General features: G+C 40.3%; 1 protein-coding gene across 1 annotated transcript in view; it reads right to left on the minus strand.

The window, feature by feature from the left end:
- The window catches only part of shank1 (SH3 and multiple ankyrin repeat domains 1), a 140999-nt gene that overhangs the window by 40531 nt on the left and 75785 nt on the right, over positions 1–24683 (minus strand). Inside the window, exons 14-15 of the mRNA XM_077212665.1 lie at positions 17730–17843; positions 17283–17358 (exon numbers count right to left, since the gene is read on the minus strand). Of these exons, the coding sequence (XP_077068780.1) occupies positions 17283–17358; positions 17730–17843 (190 nt within the window). The remainder of the gene's footprint in view (positions 1–17282; positions 17359–17729; positions 17844–24683) is intronic.

Raw genomic sequence — 24683 nt, forward strand, 5'->3', positions numbered from 1 at the left:
TACCGCTGATACAGCGGCGGAACAGAAAAGAAAAATTCTCCACCCGGCCCTCCCCCGGGGGAAGGAGTGGTGATGACACGCACTCCCAGAGAGCAGATCGTCACACACTCTGGGTCGCTCATCTCAGGGTTGCTTCCCTGCGCTGGGGGAAACAAACTCTGAGCGGGCTGGTTTTGAGGCGCTTCTGGACCACCAGTGTGGACATCGTCTAACCGAGGGCCAGCGCTGTGACTAATCACGGTCAGTCACTAAGCACAGCTCAACCCCGAGTTAGAACTACGCACGTGCAGTGGTAGTGAGAGAGGAAAAACTTCTGCAGATTTAGGCATGTTTGGCTTGCCATATTGGCACCAAAAATGCTTGCATGCTGCCAAAATTCTTCACACACATCCAGGCACTTTAGAACAGCCCAGGAAAGTGTGGCTGTTAAGTCTGATTCTTCAGCATGAGAACACACCATTATAGTAGGAACTCAGCATCATTTCAGAGTATAACAGCCCTCTCTCCGATGTAGCGATCGACATCTGTCCTCCCTGGGGCCCCGAATGAAATGCTTGGTCCCTCATGAGAAGGACCAGATTCTCATCCGAAAGCCTCAACGGCACACGGCACGCTGAGCGGCTCAACCTTTACGGGAAAGGGGAGACGAACAACGTGCCGACGTGGTCATGCACTCCTGAGAGAACATGAACCACCCACGAACGCAGTCTCAACACACTGATTAGGCATGTGAAACCGTGATCGTGGCCGTCAACCAGGCATGCAAGATAGTGAACGTGGCCATCGCTTCGATGACACACGGCACGCTGGGCGCTCAAGCCTTCAGGCAGGGCGAACAACGTGCCGACGTGGTCATGCTCTCATAAGAAAGCATAAACCACCCACGAACACAGTCTCAGCATGTTTGCGATGCGCTAGAGGAGTGAGTGGTTCGTGCTCACTGAAACCCTCAGATCACCAATGTTATTCACCAAAGTAGCCCTCCTCTGGTGCACCAGAAGAGAAACTAGATCGGGAAATAAGCAAAGGGACTCACCTCATAGAGGCACGCGAGTCTTGATCTTGACCACGCATCTTGAGCGCCGAATGACGCGCGCTGGGTTGCCGTGACAACCCACGCTGTCAGCCGGCGCTCGACAGCACACGGCACGCTGAGCGGCTCAAGCCTTTACGAGAAAGGGGAGACGAACAACGTGCCGACGTGGTCATGCACTCCTCAGAGAACATGAACCACCCACGAACGTAGTCTCACACACTGATTAGGCATGTGAAACAATGAACGTGGCCGTCAAATAAGGACAGGAAACGATCGCATCCAGAAACACACGAGTGAAACGTCATCCTGAAAAGGACGCGATCTTCACTCGTGTTGCTCTTTCAGGAAGAAAGTACTCTCTCTATCGTGCTGAAGCACACAGGGACCCAACGCGGCAACACAGCGGGGAAACTGCAAGCCCGCTGTGCGCACTCAACCGTTTACCAGCTGTGAAAACAGCTTTTGAATTAACAGCTATAGACGCAGCCGGCAGACAGGAAACCGCGCGGTCGCTGAAACGCCATCACACCAACACAGAGAGATCCCCTCCCGAAACAGCAGACTCGTAGCCGTAAGAAAAATACAATCTTAAAGCTCACTCACTCAGAGAGGACACAATCGGTCAGCTCCGAAGCTAAAAGCATTGCGCAATGTTTACCTCCGCCTTTTATACCCGCGCTGGTAGGCGGGTCGCGGAATGCAAATCTTGCATGCCAATTTTCATTGGCTCGTTTTAATTCACTCGAAGGCAATTGGTCTCCCTAGCGTGATCCCAATTCGTCAGGGAACTCCCCCGACGACAAGTCGGAGTTCCCAGGACGAAAGGGAACGACAGACAATCTACATTAATAGACAGTTTTAGGTAATGGCGGTCCACGGCTGATTAGCAGAAGTATTTCAGTAAGACTGTAAAAACATGAATTTGCCGGAAACATGCACAATATAAAACACAAAACTACGAATTTTGAACAAACAGTAGAAAATATATACACCAATAATTATTCATACTTCCAGGTTGTGATGAGGATCTAGCTGGTCTAAAAAAAACTGGGTACGGACTCATATTTCAAGAGCAAGCATTTTGTGAATCCCGAGTTGAACTCCAAGATTTGAGAAGTCGTCAGTAAAATGACGTTTGAGGGCTGGTCAAGTTGTTCGCGGACGGACGAATCACAACATAGGCGGGCATTATGCAAATGTATTTTCTAGTGACGTAGAAACATAAAGCAGGAAGATTTTAATTAAAAACGACTCTTAGCCCTTTAAAGCCTGACACATTAAAAAAATGGCAGAAAATTATATATTTTTGGAAATTAGATGTTTATTAAGCCTTGAATCAAAATCAAAAAAAAAAATTTTTGCCAACTCATTTTGTTTATGATTTTTTGTATCACATTTGATACATCAGGCTTTTTGGGAACATTTTGCTTACAACAGTGTAGATTTTAGATACAAAAAATCTATTATGCCTTTAACATTTTGAAAACATAGAACATTTTAGGCAGTTTTTCTCTATTGTATTTTTTTTTCCAGTCCTTTTATTTTACTTTGTGGTAGTCATAACATTACTACAATTTGACATTACTGTTTAGACATAGAGCACCATTAATACCTGCAGTATCAAATTTGATACACAATTTCCAACACGATTTACTTGTAATTTAACGATTAAATTATTAAGTAATTATGCATTATTTCAATTCAGAAAGTGTTAAATTAATTATATCAGGCGCAATCCAATATTATTTTTTACCTTAACAACTTGAAATTAGCCTTTATTTTCCTGCCGAAAGCGTCTGGCTTGATCCAATCGCAGCCGCCATTTTGAAAAGCTAAAAAATCACCCTTCTACTGCCTGCAGTACTGTGAAATTCCACAAGATGGCAGAATACACGTATCAAAATAGATACAACAGGTTTTCAAAGAAAGTATTGCTCTCAGATTCAATATATGTCTTAGAAACTCGTGTATCAAATATGATACGTGCGGTTTTAAAGGGATATAGGCACTTCAGAGTCGATTATTTCTTTTGGGAGACAATAACTTTATTTATCGTGAACTTTCGACTTTACCACTCTGCAGAACGTTTATGTTCACAGACAGCTATATTACACACTGCATGAAATTTATGCATTGATTTATTTGCTGTAAAACAAAGGAGAGAATTACCAAATTAATACACACAGATGAACAAATCAAATAAATGATGTTATTTTAAATTATGTTGAGTTTGACACACTGAGCCCACAAAGCTGCTTTTATTTACACAGTAAAGGAAGTGTTTTTCATGTGTTTTTTCCAAGAGGCAACATTCTAATCTGAAAAATGAAGCCTACCCGGAAGTGCGAAAAACTCCAATACATCCAAAATCCGCTAGGGGCAGGTCCCAAAAGGGAGCAAATGTCTATAGCCCCTATGTTAAAATGTCCATTTTCACAGCATAAATTGTAGGAATTGTAGGAGTACTTCGCCCCATTTTGTCCTATTTCACATAGTTACGCACTATTTAGCATTTGTGGGCAGTGGCACTGCAACAGTTAGCATTAAATCGCCTCAGATAAGTTAGCGTCCGAAGTACTTTACCTATGGTTATAACTGACGTTTGAAACACTGTAAATGCGTCTGCCAAATGAATAAATGTAACATAAGAATAGACTGATATGTACCACATTGTGAATATATTTTTAAATGCCACTGACCACTCTAGCGCAATATAGATGTTATATTATGTTAAAAAAAATAAATGAATGTACACCTAATACAATACTAAGATTTTGCAAAACGTTGACGGAATAAAGCGAGCTAGTTGATGTTAACGTAAATGAATGTTAACAATGAAAAGGCCGCTGCATATTCAATGTCACAGGGTCATACGGTCAAGTTAAAGTTTCATAACTACATTACGAATAATAAAATGAATATAGAGATGGGCAACGTTAATCAATAAAAAATAAAGCCAAAGATCAATGTATCTGTAGTGAGTTGGAGTACCTGCCTAACTTACTGTATATTTTATACTCCATATATGGATTGGCCAGTAGGTGGGCGGGGTTAGGATTTCACAAGATTTTCAAAGATGGCGCCGCCCATACCCCCCATAAATGGCCTCAAAGCCGTTATTCAGAAAGTCTATGGGTGACGTCACAAACGCTTTGTCCATTTTTTTCTAGTCTATGGTTTTTTCCCACAAACTTCTGTTAAGACAAAAAAACAAGACAAAACAGGCTAGGCCACTACACTGCCTAAATGGGTGGCTGAAAACTCTTCAGGTCTTGAAAAGTTTGCCACAAAACTGTTCTAGTATAAAGGCAGCGCTAAAAGCACAAAAGTTAATGCTGTGTTTAGCAATTATGTGTATACACACTCAGCAAAAAAAAAAAGTGTCTTCTCACATTAAAGTTTTTTCCCAGCAAATGTCTCAACATGTGTCAAAAGTAGCAGTCGGTATGTGGTGTGACCAGCAGCTGCTTAGTGCATCTCATCCTCATGGACTGCAGCAGATTTGCAAGTTCACACATCTGGGGCAACACATTACACGTGGTTTGGCAATGCAAGGACGATCAGCTGTCCTTCCTGTCTCCCTATAGCACTGTCTTACATTACGGACATTGCAGGTTATTGCTCAGTTTACTGTACATCTGCAGTCCTCATGCCTCCTGCAGCAGGTCTATAGCATGTTCATGCAGCATATCAGGGACCCTGGGTATCTTTCTCATGGTGTTTTTCAGAGACAGCAAGGTCTCTCTAGTGCCCTGCAACTGTGTACCTTATTGTAACTGTGACCTCAATTGTCTACTACTGCATGTAAACTGATATGGCCTGTTTCACAGACAAGGCTTAAGCCTAGTACCAGACTAAACTGCATGTTTGAGCTGTTTTAACTGAAAGCAACTTGCACTGATGTATCTTGAAATACACACTTAAAAAGCTACTTAAATGCCCTAATCTAATCCTGGTTTAATCTAAACCCTGTCTGTGAAACCAGGCTTTAGTGTCTGTTCCACAGGTGCATGTGCAATAATTGTTTATGGTACATTGAACAAGCATGAAAAACATTGTTTAAACCCTTTCCAATAAAGATCTGTAAAGCTTATTTAGATTGAATTATTTATTGGATTATTTGGCAAAATGATCTTTAAAATACAGTATCCTGAATGGATGTTTCTTTTTTGCTGACTTTAAATACTGCAGTATCAAGTAAACGTGCCACTTTGCAGCCAGATTATCTGACTTGCATGTTTGCTTGCAATGCAAGCCTGTGTGAATGCTCGTGTGTCCAGTGCTAATCAGGTGCTGCTGAAATATTGTTTTAACTGTACCATACTGTACCCACATGCTGATAGTCACACTGGCTGATAGTCACAATCAGCCCTCAACCCACTCCATCTGTTCATTTCTCTCCCTCTCTCTCTCTCTCTCGCTCTCTCTCTCTCTCTCTCTCTCTCTCTCTCTCTCTCTCTCTCTCTCTCTCTCTCTCTCTCTCTCTCTCTCTCTCTCTATCCTTGAATGCTTCTGAACTCCAGTCTCCATCTTAAAGCCAAATGTAAAAGCTTTCAGTGAACCTCTTAAAGAACACGAACCTGAAGCCAGGGGTCGCTCATATCTCCCTGTGAACTCTTTCAGTTACTCCTCTGTGTGTCACCTCCTACCCTGCTTTCTATCTTAGTCCTCTCTTCTCTCCAATAGTCCGTCCACACTCCTCCTCACATATCTTCCATCGTGCCTGCACAGAAGGATGCCAATGGTGGCCATTCTCCATATCACCCACTCATCCCTGCCCAGATCGAAAACAAGCCAGGAATGAATTGATGTGCAGAAAGTGATGGTCTTGCTTCAAGTTGGCACACCCTTTTTAAAGTTACAGACGTCTCACAACCCGCTGAACCTCTCTGCCACAGACATCTCGCCATCCTCTCTCTCTCTCTCTCTCTCTCTCTCTCTCTCTCTCTCTCTCTCTCTCTCTCTCTCTCTCTCTCTCTCTCTCTCTCTCTCTCTCTCTCTCTCTCTCTCTCCTCTTTCGGCATTAATTTCTCCTATTAAGTGATACAGACACAGTTAATATAGTGGCCACATCTCTAACTACTGAAGCCTACACAATCTCAATGTACAACTAACAAAACAACACTTGCAAACCACATTGCAGGCATCGTAAACACCACATGATGAAGAACGGTTGTCTTTTTTGAACTTTGTGAGTTTTAACCACAGACAGGTCTAATAAGAGCCACCACATGATAACATCACTGAACATAGCACACAAAAAATGCAGAACGGACACTGTACAAGATCATCAGCACCACATCAAACTAAACACGCAGCAGGGGTTACAAGAAACCAGCACAAAAGTCCCCTCGTGAGTCGTGAACAATCATTATTAATTCCTCGAATGTAAACATGCAAATCACACACACACAGTGTGCATGATCACACACACAGTAGAAAACCCAACAGCATCAATCCCTTCCAGTGAAGCTGGAACTCCTCTAAAAAAGCAGCTAATAGAGCCCAGCACAGTCTCTCTCGATCCCACACACGCGCCAACTCGCAAGCACAGAAACACACCGGTTTAGCATTCTGTCCATCAGAGCAGCGGTCTATCTAGCTGGAGGCAGACATTGTTTTCTGCGGCCGTTAACAGAGAGACAGAAGCTGCGATTCACACACACACGTGCGCACAAGCATGCATGCAGCTGTGGAGATGCGTTACGCTGCCTAATGCGCTCGCTCTTCAGCACATAGACACGCACACGTCCAATTGTGCGCACACACGCACGCATTGCAACACATCCCTGTCTGTCGATCCACTCCATCACTCCGGCTTGTTCCTTGCACACATGCGGCGCTCTCTCAAGGCAACCTCCCTCCCTCCCAGCCGTGAGAATAACATGAAAACAGCCAGTACCTGTAAATGAACCAGACGCTGCGATTCATAGGGCCTAGCGACGGCCAGGACGACGAGAGGGAGAGGGAGAGAGAGAGATCCTCCTCTCCACATCCTCCCATCGCCATTTCCCCCCCCTCCTCCTCCTCCTCCTCCACCTCCTCCTCCTACTGCTGCTCCTCTTCCAGCCAGAGAACAGCGAGCGAGAGCCGCGCGAGGGGAGGAGAGGAGGAGAGAGAGACGGAGAGAGTGAGAACGAGGGCCTAGCTCTCCCAACCCTTTCATACTTAAGACGGAGAGAGAGAGCGAAAGAGAGAGAGAGAGAGAGAGAGAGAGAGAGAGAGAGCGATGGTTCACTGTGACTGCGACAGAGGAGGAGGGAGAGTGAGCGAAGCAAGGAGAAAGAGAGGGAGGGAGGGCGAGAATGAGGGACAGAGAGAGAATGTGTTCTTGGAAGACTTGGTTTAGCATGAAAGAGGACAGAAATGATGTAATTTGATGAAGGGACAGAGAGAGAGAGAGAGAGAGAGAGAGAGAGAGAGAGAGAGAGGAGCTTGAGGTGACTGAGTTTGTGTGCTGATTAGCTAATGCATGCATTGAATTTAAAGGATGCTAAGGGGCCGTTCACACATGACACATTTTTGCATTTTAATAAAGCTTGGAAAGAAATGCAGGTGCCTCGAGAAGCATTTTTCATCATTGCACCTCAAAAACGCAACAACACTCAGGGCGTGAGATGCTGAAAAACAGCATGTAATGGTCAAAGGCGTCCTGCTAATGTAGGGGAAAAATGGCACATGCCTAATGCGTGCATACGCAGACCAGCTGCAGTATAGGAGGGTCAAACCGTTGGGAAGGTGCAATTGATATGCCAAGCACCAGTTTCACCAGGGTAAGACACCTGTCACACACACACACACACACACACACACACACACACACACACACACACACACACACACACACACACACACACACACACACACACACACACACACACACATCTGTCTCTCTTTTACTCCTCATGTACACATCTGCCTCTTCTTCTCTTCTTCAGCGCCCGTGTGAGTTGAACAAAGCGATGTTTCTATCATTGCCTCCACTAGTCACCGGTTTCCCATTCATAAAACTGGCAGCAGCGTTTGAGAGGTAGAGAGAGACAGGAAACGAACAAGAGAGAAAGAGAGAGATAGAGTGCTCTTGTCGGGTAGCCGTAGAGCACTACAGCTCTGAACCAACATCCGCTTATTACATCATCAATATCACAAGCTTCTTGAATGAACATTTGTTTTTTTTATTTCTACACACAGGTGGATTTTTCAAAGCCATTGCCTGTGGCCACACCTGATTCACAATCTTCGGGTTTATTGTGCACTGATTGACATGTAATACAGCAGTCTGTTTTCTAGTTATATTTTTCAAATTTAATATATTTCTGTGATGTCAAAGCTGAATTTTCAGCATCATTACTCCAGTCTTCAGTATCACAAGGTCCTTCAGAAATATTTCTAATATGCTGTTTCGGTGCTCAAGAAACATTACTTATTACTATCAATGTTGAATAATCTTTTTTAACATTATACATGTTTAGTAACATTATGAATCTAACATTATAAAGAAATCTTTTGTAACATTATATATAGTTTTACTTTCACTTTTGATCAATTAAATTAATCCTTGCTGAATTAATTTCTTCTTCAAAATTCTTACTGACCCCAAATTTTTAATGGTAGTGTATATTGTTACAGTATATGCTTTATGTAGAAGTATCTTGTATTCTAAAAGCGTAATAAAATAAGTTACTGTAAAACCTTCAAGAATGAAAGGCATTGTCTAAGACGTTAACCTTTAAATGTATAAAAGAACACAAAAAGTATTTTGTGCAGAGTTAAGCATGACTGATCTATAATAATATTTGAATAAAATAATTCACATAATTACATAAAATGAATTAACTGTCAAAAAGTCGTTGGCGTTTTAATGAGCTCAATGTTTGTAATGGTCCGAGAGTCTCTACATGTTAATCAGGTTAATAAGAAGACCATGAGTCAGTGTCAAATTAGCCACGCATGCTACCACTAGTACACAGTTGAGTGATCACTGACCACGTTTACATGCAGCCAATTTTCGGGTTAAGGTCTCTATTCGGGTTTCTGAAACATTAGGAATAACCCGTTAACATGCGTGAGCAGAGAGAGTTTCTCCTGTATGGAATTGCAATATCCCGATGTAAACGACAACGCACGGTTAGCGTCTGGACGTACGGACAACCTTAAGACGCGATATGCGTCATTTACGATTCTTCTTCCTGTATCCAAAGACAACAACAACAGCAGCAGCACACGGATAATGAATAGTTCGGGGCAGATAGCGATCGCCTTTGTTTGCGCTTTGGTGCTGGTACTGAACTCGCTCCAAATGTATGCTGTGCTACGTCTCGCCATGTTTACTCGTTACATGTTTACATGTTATACTGCACGCGAGTTTTTGTATGCGCCGAGAAGTTCCTCTACTCAAAAGACCAAGATTCCTTGCGAATAGAACATGCGCAGAAGACAAATCACGATGGGGTTATTGCTAATATCCCGGTTTTGAAAGGGTTATTGGCTGCATGTAACTTAAACGTAGTCACTGTCACAAAAGCAATAAGAGTAAGAGAGATTAATAATAATCTCATTGGACAGAGCCAAGTGGATCTGTTTACTTACACTACCAGTTTATCTCTAACTCTTCTTACTGACTCTTAAAGTGTATGTGGGTGTGGAGAGGGTGGCGTGGTTCCGCAAGGTCTGTAACGGGAGAGAGAGAAAGGAGACGAGCAAGTAAGTAGGTCAAGTGCAAATGACGAACACCTGTGTCTTGTTGCAGTAATTGCCGTGGAGAGACCGGATATAAGCCGCTGTGGAGTGAGAGACAGGAGAGAGAAGGACTGTGGATTCATACACCATAAGCACTTGGAAAAGAGATCCGGAAAGAGTTGAGCTGATCCAGCGGAGAGTGTTGAATTGATAGTGATTTGAGCTGTAGTGAATGCTACGGTGAATGCACTGTGTTTTGTTTATTGTTGTTTTGAGTTTGTACATATAAAACATATGAGTCCAGTCACGCCGGCCTTGTCTTCTTCCTTCCAAACGCTGAACCTCATCACAGTGGGTATTGCTCTTTTTTGCGGTGTATTTTTCGTCCTTCTCTAAACTTGTTGCTCTGTTCCTGTCTCTGCACCGTGACAGATGTACACACTTCCACGTCCATCTGCTTCCTCTTCTGCCTTATGTCCATCTGACCTTTGTTCCTTCCTCTTCCTCGGCTTGTCCTCTCACACCTATCACACTCTGTCCCTTTCTTCTTCATTGAGCTCGCTGCTCAACCTTCAAATACTTGGTCAGCATTTGCGGTAGCAGTACAGCACGCTTTCAGAAACCCTCCACCTTCCGCCTGTATAGATCTGCTACGGACAATACAAGTATGCTATATTGTACAGCAGCAGCATGTCTTACTTGCTCACAGCAGCGTGTCGTGTATGTACTGGCAGTAGCAAGTCCCGTACTTGCTCTGCAAAAGCAGCAGCAATAGCCAACAGCAGCATATCAACACTGTCATATCCATTTAAGGCTAGAAGCTTACACTGCTATTTTGAACCAATAATCCAAACAAAAAGCAGTTGAAGGGTGACGTGAATAATTCAGTTATTTATCTGCCTCCTATATAATTAATCTGACTCCATTAAAGTTGTTGTTATTCTTTAACCTCTTATTAACTGATAAAACATAGGATTTAACCTGAATGCTTAGATAACAAAAGTTACGATCACTTTAGCTTTCAACATTATAAGTGTAAAAGATTATCAGTGTAAAATGAAAGTTTCTTAAAGCCTTTAAAGCAGGCACAGTTATTTATTATGTAACATGTTTAAATATACAGACAGTAGAATGGAACACAATCCTGTACAGAAAAACATAGCTGTAACAAATAACGCACTGCTGTGGAGGAGGGGGCATATAAAAAGCCTTACTTGTAGTTTGAGGTTACGCACCGGTGTGCAGGAGTGGCAGGGTTAAAGCCTTTCTCCCCGATCAACAGTTATCTTTCCTTTTTATACCCTGAGCAAAGCATTGTTAAACATGAGTGGAATACCAACACCAAAGCCAACTGACAGGAAACCAAACGATATGGCAAATGAATGATGATCAAGAGGGGGAGAAGAACATAACATTCTCCTTAATGCATGTTTAAGTAATAGTGCCTACTGTAGATTGTACATTAGGATACTCTAATATCTCTATTAAGTTCACCACCTTTCAGTTCAGTTTATAAGCTGTCAGATAAGACCAAACAAGACAGCTTTATGTTAGAACACAAAAGTAGATAAATAGTAGTAGAAAGCACATGTGTCACATGTGAAACAAATGGTACTGATGTGTCATTGAGGTGTAATTGACTCAATTACCCCTTTTCCACCAAAGCATTTTGAGAGCCGGTTCGGAGCCGGTTCGGAGCCGGTGCCTGCGCGCGAACCAGTTCTTTGTGTTTCGCCAGCCAAAGAACCGGTTCTCGGCCAGGAAAACTGGTTCCAAAGCGGCACCAACTCTTTGCTGAACTAGAACAGTTCTTTTACCACGTCATGCTTACGTCGGGGGCTGGGGGCGGGTTAAGATGTGTTCTAAACATCTTTTCTGACCATAATATGGATTGCAAAGCCAGGAGAAACATTTGCAGAAACACGATGTAGTCCGCCATTGTAATTGTTATGCTTGAAGTTGGCGCAAGCGTTTTGTAGTTTTTTTTTTATTGAAAACATTATGTAAGCAAAGAAGAAAACAGTCACAATATAGAACAAATAAATGGAAAGTAAAAAAAGACACAAGACAGGGGTACATAACTAATCAGAAAAGATTACATATCAAAGGAAAAGGTTGAAAGACTTACATATTTCAATTGTTTTTAAAGCCTTTTTGGTTCACGAGTTAGAGATAATCCCAAAGTAATGTTGTAGGTTTGCAAGCGTTTTTAGCTAAGATGTATGGCGACGTACACAGTGACGTAACGACGTCATTCGCTGGGCGCTCTAGTCAGTGGAAAAACAAACAGGTTCTGAGAAGGTTCGCAAGTTGAACCAACTCCGAACCAACTTTGAACCATCACCAGTTCCGAACCAGTTCTTTTTTGGTGGAAAAGGGGTAAATGAGTGTCCCAACAATCCTCAACCAGCATATTGATGAAGCCCTTGCAATAAAGAGGCATTAGCAGCATACTGTGATAAAGAAGGCCATTGTGCCACGTTTAATTCACATGTATACCTTTAAAGGGATTTCTGAAGTACTAGGGCAGTAAAGAGTTCTACTCATATTCGCTCAGCCTTACCATGCCAGCCATCCATTACCATGCCAAACACTCAGAGAGTTGTCATGATGGAAATCTTATATGGTATCAGATGACTTTGAAAACAGTGCACAAGTAGTGCACATTTTATGGAGTTTTTTAGCTTGACAGCCCCCCGAGCATTTTTCCCAGTATTTTTAACCCATACATTTTCATGACTTTTCCAGTTGGTTTATGATTTATTGAATAAAGATTAAGAATAATGATTCTTTAAAAAATTGGTTTGTACGTGCAATTTTCCACCCAGAATTTTTTGGTAAAATTTATGTGACTTTTCCAGGTCTAGAAATCACACTTTTAAAATTAGGCTAACTCATATATACTGGTTCATCAAAGAACGCAAACAATTGGTTAATGGGTGAATTAAAATCCAAAGTATCTTGATTTTTAGTTGTTTTAGCTGATTTTACTTCAAGTCTTGTCTTATTTTAAATAATTTTAGTCATATTGAAGCCCCTATTGAATAGGTTATTGAAGGTTAGCTGATATCCCTTAGTGGACTCTGGCCCCATGATTGAGAACCACTGCCCAAAACTGAAAACAAAACGTAACATCTAAATAAAAGTCAAAAACATTAATAAATATCGTCGAATCAACCAAAATACTTACCTAAAAAAATTGTTTTGAGATTAAAACATGAAGCAATATCTCTTTAACGTAACAATTTTAGGTTACCACTTTTTACAGTGTAGAGTCACCATTCACTTCCAAATGTGTATGTTCTAAACAACATGATAGAATCATCATTTTAGTGTGAACTATCCATTTAAAACCAAAGACACAATGTACCCGCCAGCGGACAACGCAAACACAAGAAGGTAGAGAAAGACCCCTCCCCCTACCCTTGTCACCTCCCCCTCCTTTAACAATGTCTGTAAACAAAGCGGAACCTATGAATGCAGGAGGAGAGGGAGCGAGGGAATCGAAAAAGAGGGAAACACAGCCATGCATCTCCATCGCTCAGGAGGAAAACGGTCAGGGATGAGAGAACCGGGAAGAGAGAGACGTGAAAAAGAAGAGAAAGAGTAAGCTAAAGGGGAGAGAAAGCAAAAACTCACATCATCTCTGTCAAAGACTCTTTCGTTGGATGTCGATGTTGGTCCTCTTTGCCCTCCCCCTCCGTCTCCCTCTGCCTCCTTCGCTCTCTATGGCATTGCTGGATCCACAATCTACTGCCTTATTCTTCCTCTTTCTACAACTCTCACACTCTTTTTATCCTCCAGCATGGTACATGGTACTACACCACACCGCTGTTCATTCAGAGCATGTGTGTGATGAAGAGAGTGTGAGAGAGAGAGGAGGAGAGAAAGAGCGAGAGTGAGCAAAAGAGAGGGAGAAGCAGCAGGAATAGAGGGGGTAAGGAAGTGTGGATAGTGGCAGAAGGCGTATGTGTTCCTGTACAGTACAGTATGTATTTGTACACGTGTTCTTAATGCCAGAAAACTTGCTGGCACATTTTCAGTGAAGACCGCACAGGAATCATTTGGTGAACTTTTACCTAAAATTATAATGTACGTCCTTGACCCTATTTCACAGATCACTGTCCTATAAAGAGATCACGTGCGTTGGAAAGGGAAAAAGAGAGTGCTGCAGGGCGCTCAGGGACAGGGGCGCTGGAATTGTGACACAAATGAGCGTGCACGGACCGAAGGAAGACAAGGAGCAGAGAAGGATGATGCAGAGTAGGTTCATAATTATTTACCAATATAAAATGTGTTCATTGTTATTTGATGTTCATTGATGACACATGAACTAATATTAACCTTAAAATGTATTAAATGTATAAGTAGACATTTTGTAGAATATGTAGAAACATTAATCTAGATCAGGGGTAGGCAAGTTCGTTCCTAGAGAGCCGCTGTCCTGCAGAATTTAGTTTCAACCCTAATCAAACACACCTGAACAAGCTAATCAAGTATGTAGCTAATCAATGTCTTCAGGATGAGGTTTTTTTCAGTGTTGGAGCCAAACTCTGCAGGACAGCGGCTCTCTAGGACCGAACTTGCCTACCCCCGATCTAGATTAATAAATGCTGTAAAAGTATGTATACACTTAGGGTCCCCTTGCATGTTAAAAAGACTTTCTAAGGTGCCAAAAAGTTGATAGTTGTCAATAGTTGCAAGATGCCTCTGCATCCATTCATTCATCCATATATTTCTCTCTCTCCCTCTCTCTCTCTCTTCCTCCTTAGTGCCCTTCATAGTCTGACCTCCAGATGGAGTCACCACAGGGGTGGGAGGGTGATGGAGAGAAAATGAAAGAGTGCAGGGGGTGAGTAAAATGGGAGGAATTAAAAGAGAGAGAGGGAACGCAAGGGAGAGTGAAAGTGGGATGAAGGGAGTGAGGAAGCCAAAAATAGAGGGGTAAAAAAATACTTAGAAACAGAAAACAGAGTAAAGAGTATTAATGTGTCTGTTACTGTATTTCCACATGTGCGCAAATGGGAGCAAGTGTGTACGACCCACGAGATTTAGAGAATAAATAATAATGTGACTTATAATGTGTATATTTGTAAGTAAATAATTTTATGTGCTTGTACTGTGTTGTATCACAGGCTGCTGGGATGAGGTGAGTGTGAGCTCTCTCCATGACTGGGACAGAATGACATCACATGAAGCAGCTATGTTTACTGTGAGGCGCTAATGAAAAGAGCTCAGTAGTGTTAATTTACCAGCACGGACTCACAGACAGCTAGACAGACTGAGAGAGAGAATTAGATTACAATATGGCCATCAAAAACAAATATTACAGTCTACAGTTTCATGGGGCCGTCATTTAAATTCAAAGGGGCTGGGACAATCGTTTTTAGACCCACCCTACTCCCCGAGGCAACAACATAGAGGATTTCAGTAACTCCCCTCATTTTCCCAAGCCCCTGAAGATGGCCCCGAGTAGATGACAAATTTTAAACGCTGCAAAAGATGCAAAATGCAAGCGCAAAGGTCAAGTGCACATTTATATATACACTAATTGTCCAAGTCAAAATATCCAAAACAAAAACTTTTGATATATTTAGAATTCTTTAAATCATTACAAAGATGCAAAACATTTTTTGTCCCTTTTGGGGCTCTGTAAATTAAAGACTTATATAAAATAATCAAATGTATCACTGCTTAGTTTTCACTTTATGAATTAAATATATATTGATTCTTATTAAAGCTAAAAAAGTTATTCAGCCAAGAGCAGTGAATGATTTTCTCTTTGTCTTTTTTTCATGACCCAGATTATTGCAAGCTGTTGCGATATGTATATCACGATATATACATTTGCAATATTTCGATAATTTCTATATATTGTGCAGCCCTACACCTGTAATTAAGATATATTGGAGAATTACAATCAATGCATGTATCGCTTTACACTAAATAGACTACATGAATTATCATGTACTTAAACCATTGAAGTGACACATATCCCATTCTTCAATGTCAACCTCAGCTATTTAATTCTGAAATTAATTTAACATAACAGAGTCGCATCTGACTTCTAAAACAAGCTTCACAGATCCCAAACATTGCAATGCATGAATCCCATACTGGCATCTCCATCTCCATGCCTGTAAGTCTATCACTCACTCACACTCACAGCAGTGCAAGAAAAGGCGCCAAGGCCTCCTCAGGTGAGCCGATGCCAACGGCAGCAGTTCAGAAGAACCGACAGAAAATTCTCCACGTGCACAAATGAAACTCATTCAAAGACATGAGACACACGAGTAAATGATAAAGAATGCACATCTCTTTAGTAGGGATGGGAATCGAAAACCGGTTCCACTCGAGAACCGGTTCTAAATTTTACGATCCATCGATATTGTATGCCCTCGACGTTAACGAGTCCTCTTATCGATGCTCCTGCTCTGAGTCAGCCATAGTATGTACAGACCGTGAACTCACAACTGTCCCTTTTGTCCTTTATCAAGCACCATAGCACCGCGTCCAAAGATAATCTTTGTCCTGCAAAGTCTTATTTGATCAGTGAGTAAAATTGTCTCTCTCTGGTAATGTAGATGAACCGCTGCGCTTGTGACAGGGCGCATGTTAAACAGAGAGCAGAGCAGAGAGAGAGAGAGAGAGAGAGCCCCGGTCGCGCGCACGCACTCTCTCTCTTCGGAGCAAGGCGAAAGTAGGCTTCACCGTCTCAAAACTAAGCGCTGTCTTCCTCTCTCCCTCGCACATATTAATCAAAATAAACGACACGATGGTAAGGTAGGGAGACTAAAGTTTTATGTGGAGCATTCGGAGATTTGTTTTTCCTGAATTGCCGCTGGGTGTGAATTGTGCTAAAATACGTTGCCTTATCTTCTCTGAAAAGTCTTCCGCACATTCAGCTGACATAATCACACTTCAAATAAACGAAAAAAAACGATCCAGTGATGAAATGTTTTCTGTGATGACACACATATTGTGGGATGTCCCAACTGGCGGGATAATCACACAACGCGCACACGTCCGATAATGACACGTCCAATTCGCGAACTAATGACTCATTTGAACCGATTCGTTTTAATGAATGGTTAAAACAACTGATCTTTCCAACACTGAACTCACGGGACGTTTAATCGGTGTATAACTAATCGGTAACACTTTACAATAAGGTTCCATTTATTACAGAAATTACATAAAAAGTACAGTTTGCTTAGTCAAGTGTAAGCATTAAAACGACTTGTTTCCCCCCCCCGAAAAAGACTACTTTTTCCCACACAGTGCTATCAGGAATCGATAAGAGAATCGTTAAAGAATCGGATCGATAAGCAGAATCGTTAGTGGCATTGATATTGATAAAATCTTATCAATTCCCATCCCTACTCTTTAGATTGTTGACAATTGTGAGAAAAGAATCTTAAGGTTTGGACATTTCTTAACTACCTTAAACAGCAATATTTCTTTTGACTGCCAATTTTTTTATTTTATACTGTATTTAATGCTTTAGTGTCCTTCAGTACAACATATCAGCAAAGCACCAACATAAAAAGTGTAAAATTGTTCTTACCTGGGCGCGTCAAAGCTGTCGTAGGATCCAACGGTGTAATGTCGGAAGAGTCGTTTGGCTCTCTCACTGCGGCTCTCTGAAAGACGCAAACACAACCGCATCCACATCATCATGATGGTCTAACTACAGCATGACAAAAAAATATATGTCCATCTCGAAGTTTCCCGCTCTGACAGAGCGTGGTGGCCCAAACCACGGCGAGTTTAGCCAGCGTGAAATGGCACAATGGGTCTCTCTCACACTCCAGTAGTGCTGTAAACTATTAATAGTCATCATACAGTACCTGCTCTCAAGTCTGACATAACAACTTCACAGAGAAGCAGTGGCAGTCCGACTGTCCTACAATTACATCTGGGAAAATCAAAATGACAGCTCCGAGTGTAGCGTGGATGTCTTTGATACTTATAACGTGAATGTAATGTGTGTGGTGCGAGAGAGGAGTCTCACCTGAACGAGACTCCAGGCTGCGGTGAGCCACCTCCTCCACGCAGTCAGAAGGGAACCAGCCCGTGCGCCCTCGAACCGTCCCCTCCCAGTAGCCTCCTTCACCCACACTCAGCACTGAGAGAATCAAAAGAAAAACAACAGTGTGTGTGTGTGTGTGTGAGCAGTAAACATATGAACAGCGTACAGCCACAAATATACAGTATATAGACCAGAAGCGTCATGACCAAGAAACATTTTTGAGTGGATTTTAAAGGTAACTACAATCTTTCATAGAAAAGTTTCATGATTATTGTAGGCAAAAAGTGTTTGTCTAAAATGCTGTGACAGAAATCACTCATTTAAAAGTCTACGTTTGTTCTGTCCAATTGAGTTTCCACCGATTATTTACTTTAAACTTTATGGCTTTTTCGGTTCATGACTTTTTTCCAGTCATTTTTTCAAACATAGCTGCAAGCATGGTTCACATCCTTTTTTACCATTAGTTTCCATGACTTTTGCATGACTGTTCCATACAGAAATTGGGCAGAATTTCAATTTTTTTCAGACAGTTTTTGAAATTAGTTCAACCAAAAATGAAAATTTGGTCAATAATTACTCACCCTCAAGTTGTTCCAAACCAGTAAGACTTTCGTTCATCTTCGTAACACAAATAAAGATATTTTTGATAAAATCTGAGAGCTTTCTGCCCCTTTTTGGGGGACAGCTACAGCTACACAACGGACACTTTGACGCTTCAAAAAGTTCATAAAGAGATCGTAAAACTAATCCATATGAATTGAGCGGTTTAGTCCAAAATGTCTGTAACGCTTTATATGATGAACAGATTTAATTTAGGCTTTTATTCACATATAAACATTCATCAACTCACACATCAGTTGTGGTAAACAGAAGCTCAAGCATGTTCACTTGACGTGAGTGAACCAATGAGGTTCATTCTCATGTTACACAGCACATTTGAGCTCCGCAAGAGTTTTGTTCTTGTGCATCAAAAGCAGCTTCAGTTCAGCTTCTGTTTATGTGCACTGATCAATGTTTACATGTGAGTAAAAGCCTAAATTCAATTTGTTCATCATATAAAGTAGTGATCGACCAATATCGATTTTTTATAACCGATACCAATTATTTGCATGTTTATGCGCCCGATTGCATACAAAAAAAAAACCTTTATATTCATACACAAATAAATAGAGGGGTCTGAGTCCAAAAAATAAAGTGCACTGTTACTAAATTACCGGTACCTGAATTTTTTTCTGCATAGCTATTTTAGTAGTATAACTTAATACTCCCAGTTAAGCAGAACTAGGTTGTAGTAGAAAACAGAGTCATTCAGCATTCTGCCCTGTAAGCCTGCTTCGTTTGCTTTCATAAATGGTAAATAAATCAAATTCGAATAAAAAACATTTAAATTATTACATTATATAATTAATATCTAAAGTATACATATAATTTATAAGCATCAGCAGCAACAATATTAACAATAGGCAAAATAAATGTTAAAAGTCTAATGTTTTCATATAGCCTAGAGAAAATAATTGACAGGGGAGTCATATCACCTTTGCAGAAATGTAATTCATTTTAAACAGTTTTAGAAGGTTTATGTGCCGTTTAATAGGTTTAAACTAAGAGTGAGGAATAATTCACTGGGTATTATTGATTCACTGAATAATATTAGCTGGAATATAACATTGTCAGAAAAGTAACAAACAAAACAGCATATACATCATTGCATTTTCCAACTAGTATGTTATTTATAATTAATAATATTTTTGTCGGTCTAGATCATGAAATGCTTTCTGACAGAGTGCTGTTTATCTATGCATTTACACAGAACAATACTCAACCGCGATCGCGCGTGCAGATAACAAATAATTAATTTCCACAAAGCGGTATATTTAGATGTGTATTAGCGAAATAATTGCTATGTAGTAAATTATAATATAATCTAGGGTGTTTAAACAAGATAATCTTGTCAAAAGTTTCATTCAGTGGCCGTGCTTGAGCATTCCTGATCATCAACCCAGTGAGTGCTCAGCAATCTGAACGAACTTTTTTTTGGAGACTAATGATGAGCAAATACAACAGATAGAGAATTAAATTCAGCGCTTTTATTTTCAACATGCACTCATTCATGTCTGTTTTATTGAATTCATGTAAAGTTACGTCTTTATTGCGGCAGGACATGACGGATTACGCTAACTTACGTGACTCCATGAGTTCGTCTCAATTTTTTAGAACTGCATAAATAAACTATATCAGGCATTTATGTCTCAAATCTCATTTCTGCATGTCTGTTATGTTAAATAAAGTTGAATAATTAAAGCGAAGCAAGTAGAACATACTTTACCTGTGCACAGAGCTGTTGTTGACTGATCTCCTCAGACGCGTGCTGCAATGGCGGAATTCTCAAAACGGCCACAAGATGGCGACGTTTATCGGCGAATCCGATATTACAAAACCGATACCCGATTATGGGAAAATGCTTAAATATTTGGAAAAATATCGGTAAACGATACATCGGTCGATCACTAATATAAGGCCATAGACTCTTTTTAGAAAATTTGGATTAAATCGTTTATTAAAAATACGGATTTGAAAAATCGCTTTACATTACAGCCCGGAAAGTACTGCGTAATTAAGATAAATTTACAGTGTAACTTTCAGTTATTATAGTGTACCTATGAAGTACTTGCATGAAGTATAAGGAAACAATATGTAAAGTTTGGGGAATAAAGGCGTAACAACCAGGAGAATTAAAAAAACATTTATACTGTAAGTATTATAGAACTAAGGGGTACTTATTTACTATTATGATACAACAATCTTACATTTGGGAGCAAGTTAGTGAGAACATACACTGTACCTTTTTGTAATAATTGTGTACCAATACAAACTGTATAGGCTTTTTTAAAAATTACAGGGTACCTCCCCTATGGGTACATCTATACATTTATACAGTTTGTATTTTATTTGTATTTTTTTGTTAGCAAAAGTGCACTGAAAACAAAAACATTTGCAACTTATGCTTAAATATTGGGGAAAGATAAACCCGTTTCATGAAGTGGTGCTTGTTACCCTCTTGTTCCATGTAGTTACAGGGTAAGTACAATACAAATACATACACAATATTATATCAATGACTCGGAAATCTTTATTTGAAAAACAACTTAATTCAAAACAGATTTACAACTCTTCTTTTTTGTTTAAAACTGCTTTTTTAAATCAATTCCTTTCAAATGCTTAAAAGGATAGTTCACCCAAAAATGAAAATTAGCCCAGGATTTACTCACCCTAAAGTCATCAGAGGTTTATATGACATTCTTCTTTCAGACGAATACAATCAGAGTTATATTAAAAAAAATGTCCTGGCATGACACGGCTCTTCGGGTCTTCTGAAGTTAAGCGATGCATTTGTGTAAGAAAAATATCCATATTTAAAACTTCATCAACTTAAAAAACTAGCTTCCGGCAGACGGCCGTACAGACTTAAACACTTGAACTTGACGCACAAATAAACAGGGCTGGGTAACCGCGTTTGTCATAACGTTGTGCGTCAAGTTCTACTCTTATGGCGTGAGTCGATGCATGGCCGTCTGCCGGAAGCTAGTTATTTTAGTCGATAAAGTTTTAAATATGGATATTTTTCTTACACGAACGCATCGCTTCACTTCAGAAGACCTTTATTAACCCCCTGAGATGCGTGGAACATTTTTATCATGAATAGATGCGCTTTGATGGACTTCCGAAGTCATCCAGCCATTCACTGCCATTATCAACCTTGGAAGAGCCAGGACATTTTTTAAAGGGGTGGTAAAACATGATTTTAATTTTCTAACTTTAGCTAGTGTGAAATGTTGCTGTTTGATCATAAACAACATCTGCAAACTTACAATGCTCAAAGTTCAAAGCAAATGGAGATTTGCTTTTAAAGAAAAGGACTACAACAAACGGCTGGTAGGGACTACACGACATTCCTCCCGGGTTAGTGACATCACCAACCCTAAAATGTATATAAACCCCGCCCCTGGGACACTCAGTCCATGTTGAGAAGAGGAAGAGCTGTTGTATAATGGCGCTTTTCCATTACCAGTACAGTACCAGCTCGACTCGCCTCGTCTCGGCTCACTTTTAGCTCCGTTTTCCATTGCGGATAGTACCTCCCCAATAGTACCTGGTCGTCATAGCGAAGCCGCAGGAAACTGCCGTGACGTAATCTTCAACGCGAAACACACCGGCTATCCACACACAGGACAATGGAGGAAATCGAGTGTCTGTTTTTGATCCTCGGGATGTGGCTGTTTCTCACACGGCGTATTCTTCCGAGTTGCCATGGGCAGGGGCGTAGCACAAGATCCCGGGCCCTATGTATAGGCAGTCCTGGTGGGCCCCCATGTTCCAAATAAAATATATTCCAGACTTTTCAAGGGCCCTCTCTCCCCTTGGGGCCCTGGTAATCAGTACTGGTTTTACCCCCAGTCCGACGCCCCTGGCCATGGGTAAAGTTATATCTAGTATTTTTAAATAAATCACGCAAACTCTGGCCAAACTATTTAAAATGGCAGGGTTATTCAGGATGCTCCGTCTGGCGCGTGCAATGATGACGCAGTGAATAGTGTCGATTCTCTCTGACCAATCAGCAGTCTGCTGTGTTTACACGTCACATTTTAGTATCGCCTCAGCTCACTCAGAGAACCTCGCCGGAGGTGATACGAAAAAAGTACCAGAAAGCAGATACAGGTACAACTTTTACCCATTGGAAAACCAAACAAAGGCGAGTCAATTCGAGCTGAGGCGAGCTGGTACTGTGTAGTGGAAAAGAGCCATAATAGTACATTTGTGAGTTAGCTCAAACTTTAGCATCCTTCTTTTCACATGCAAAAAAAAGTCACTCTTTGTGCATCTCACAACAGCTCCTAACTTATACGAGCGATTTATAGATTATCATGACAGAATATGCTAACTGAAGATAGTAAACTACACATCAGCAACATAAATTCAGCAACTAACCATTCAGAGACGTCCTTTTGCATCCTACATGTTGTCACTTCTTGAGTCTCTCTATCTTTGTCTGACTCTGTTTTAACATTAAAGTCAGCACAGTTTCTGTCATTTTAGTGTGTCTACGTGAGGTAATCGCTCTGCTAACACACAAGAGCTCTTGAAACCCGCCCCGTCCTCTGAGGCAGCTCATTTGCATTTAAAGGGCCAGACACAAAATGGTGCGTTTTTGCCAACCCTCAAAAAAGGGACAACTTTAACATGCTGTACAAAAATATCTGTGGGGTATTTTGTGCTAAAACTTCACACACACATTTTGGGGACATCAGAGATTTATTTTACATCTTGTGAAAAGGGCATTTTACCACCCCTTTAATATAACTCCGATTGTATTCATCTAATGTCTTTTCATTTTTGGGCGAACTATCCCTTTAAGCATTTGAAAGGAATTGATTTTAAAAAGCAGTTTTAAACGAAAAAGAAGAGTTGTAAATCTGGTTTGAATTAAGTTGTTTTTCAAATAAAGATTTCCGAGTCAGTGATATAAGATTGTGTATGTATTTGTAATTGTACTTACCCTGTAACTACATGGAACAAGAGGGTAACAAGCACCACTTCATGAAACAAGTGTATCTTTCCCCAATATTTAAGCAAAAGTTGCAATAAAAAAATAAATTAAAAAAACTGCATAAATTCATAGATAAATGCTGTGACCCTGGATCACAAAACCAGTCTTAAGTAGCATGGGTATATTTGTGGGAATAGCCAACAATACATTGTATGGGTCAAAATTATCAATTTTTCTTTTATGCCAAAAATCATTAGGATATTAAGTAAAGATCATGTTCCATGAAGATATTTTGTAAATTTCCTACCGTAAATGTATAAAAATGTATTTTTGTGAGTGAATGCAGCACAATCGCAAACATAAATGGACAACTTTAAAGGCGATTTTCTCAATGTTTCGATTTTTTGCACCCTCAGATTAAAGATTTTCAAATGTCTCTGCCAAACATTGTCCTATCCTAACAAACCATACATCAATGGAAAGCTTATTTATTCAGATTTCATGTGATGTATACATCTCAATTTCAAAAAAATGACCATATGAGGTTTTGACATCCAGGGTCACAGATATGTACCCTGTAATTTTTAAAAAGCCTATACAGTATGTCTTGGTACACCATTATTACAAAATGGTACGCAGTGTATGTTCTTGCTAAATTGCTCCCAAATGTAAGATTGTTGTATCATAATAGTAGAATAAGTACCCCTTAGTTCTATAATACTTATAGTATAAATATTTTTTTAATTCTCCTGGTTGTTACCCCTTTATTCCCCAAACTTTACATATTGTTCCCTTATACTTACATGTAAGTGCTTTATAGGTACTCTATAATTACAGAAAGTTACACTGTAAAATCGATTTAATTACACAGTACTTTCCGGGCTGTTATCTAAAGTGTTACCGAAAAATTCATACGAGTTAGTTTCTCTTTACAATCTCTTTATGTACTTTTTGAAGCATCAAACTTTTAGTTGCATAGCTGTCAACGGAGGGACAGAAATCTCTCAGATGTTATCAAAAAGATCTTCATTTGTGTTTTGAAGATGAATGAAAATGTTATGGGTTTGGAACAACATGAGGGTGAGTAATTAGTGACAGAATTTTCCCCTATTTGGGTGAATTAACCCTTTAGTATATTTAAACAATTAGGCCTATATGTATGCGTCTAAAATGATCAGAGATTTAACTCTAGCTCAATGATTTGGCTTTCTAAGCCAGAGAAATTTATATCCATAGATTTACATTTTTATTTATACTACTCTTTTTTTTTTTATGAAGTCTCTTATGCTCACCAAGGCTGCATTTATTTGATAAAAAAAACATTAAAAACAGTAATACATAGGTGCATGACGCCCCTGATAAACACTCACTGAAACACACACACATTAAAT

This window comes from Siphateles boraxobius, unplaced genomic scaffold (assembly GCF_051911475.1).
Source record: "Siphateles boraxobius isolate OS27281-9 unplaced genomic scaffold, OSU_SipBor_1 66, whole genome shotgun sequence".
Lineage (NCBI taxonomy): Eukaryota > Metazoa > Chordata > Actinopteri > Cypriniformes > Leuciscidae > Siphateles > Siphateles boraxobius.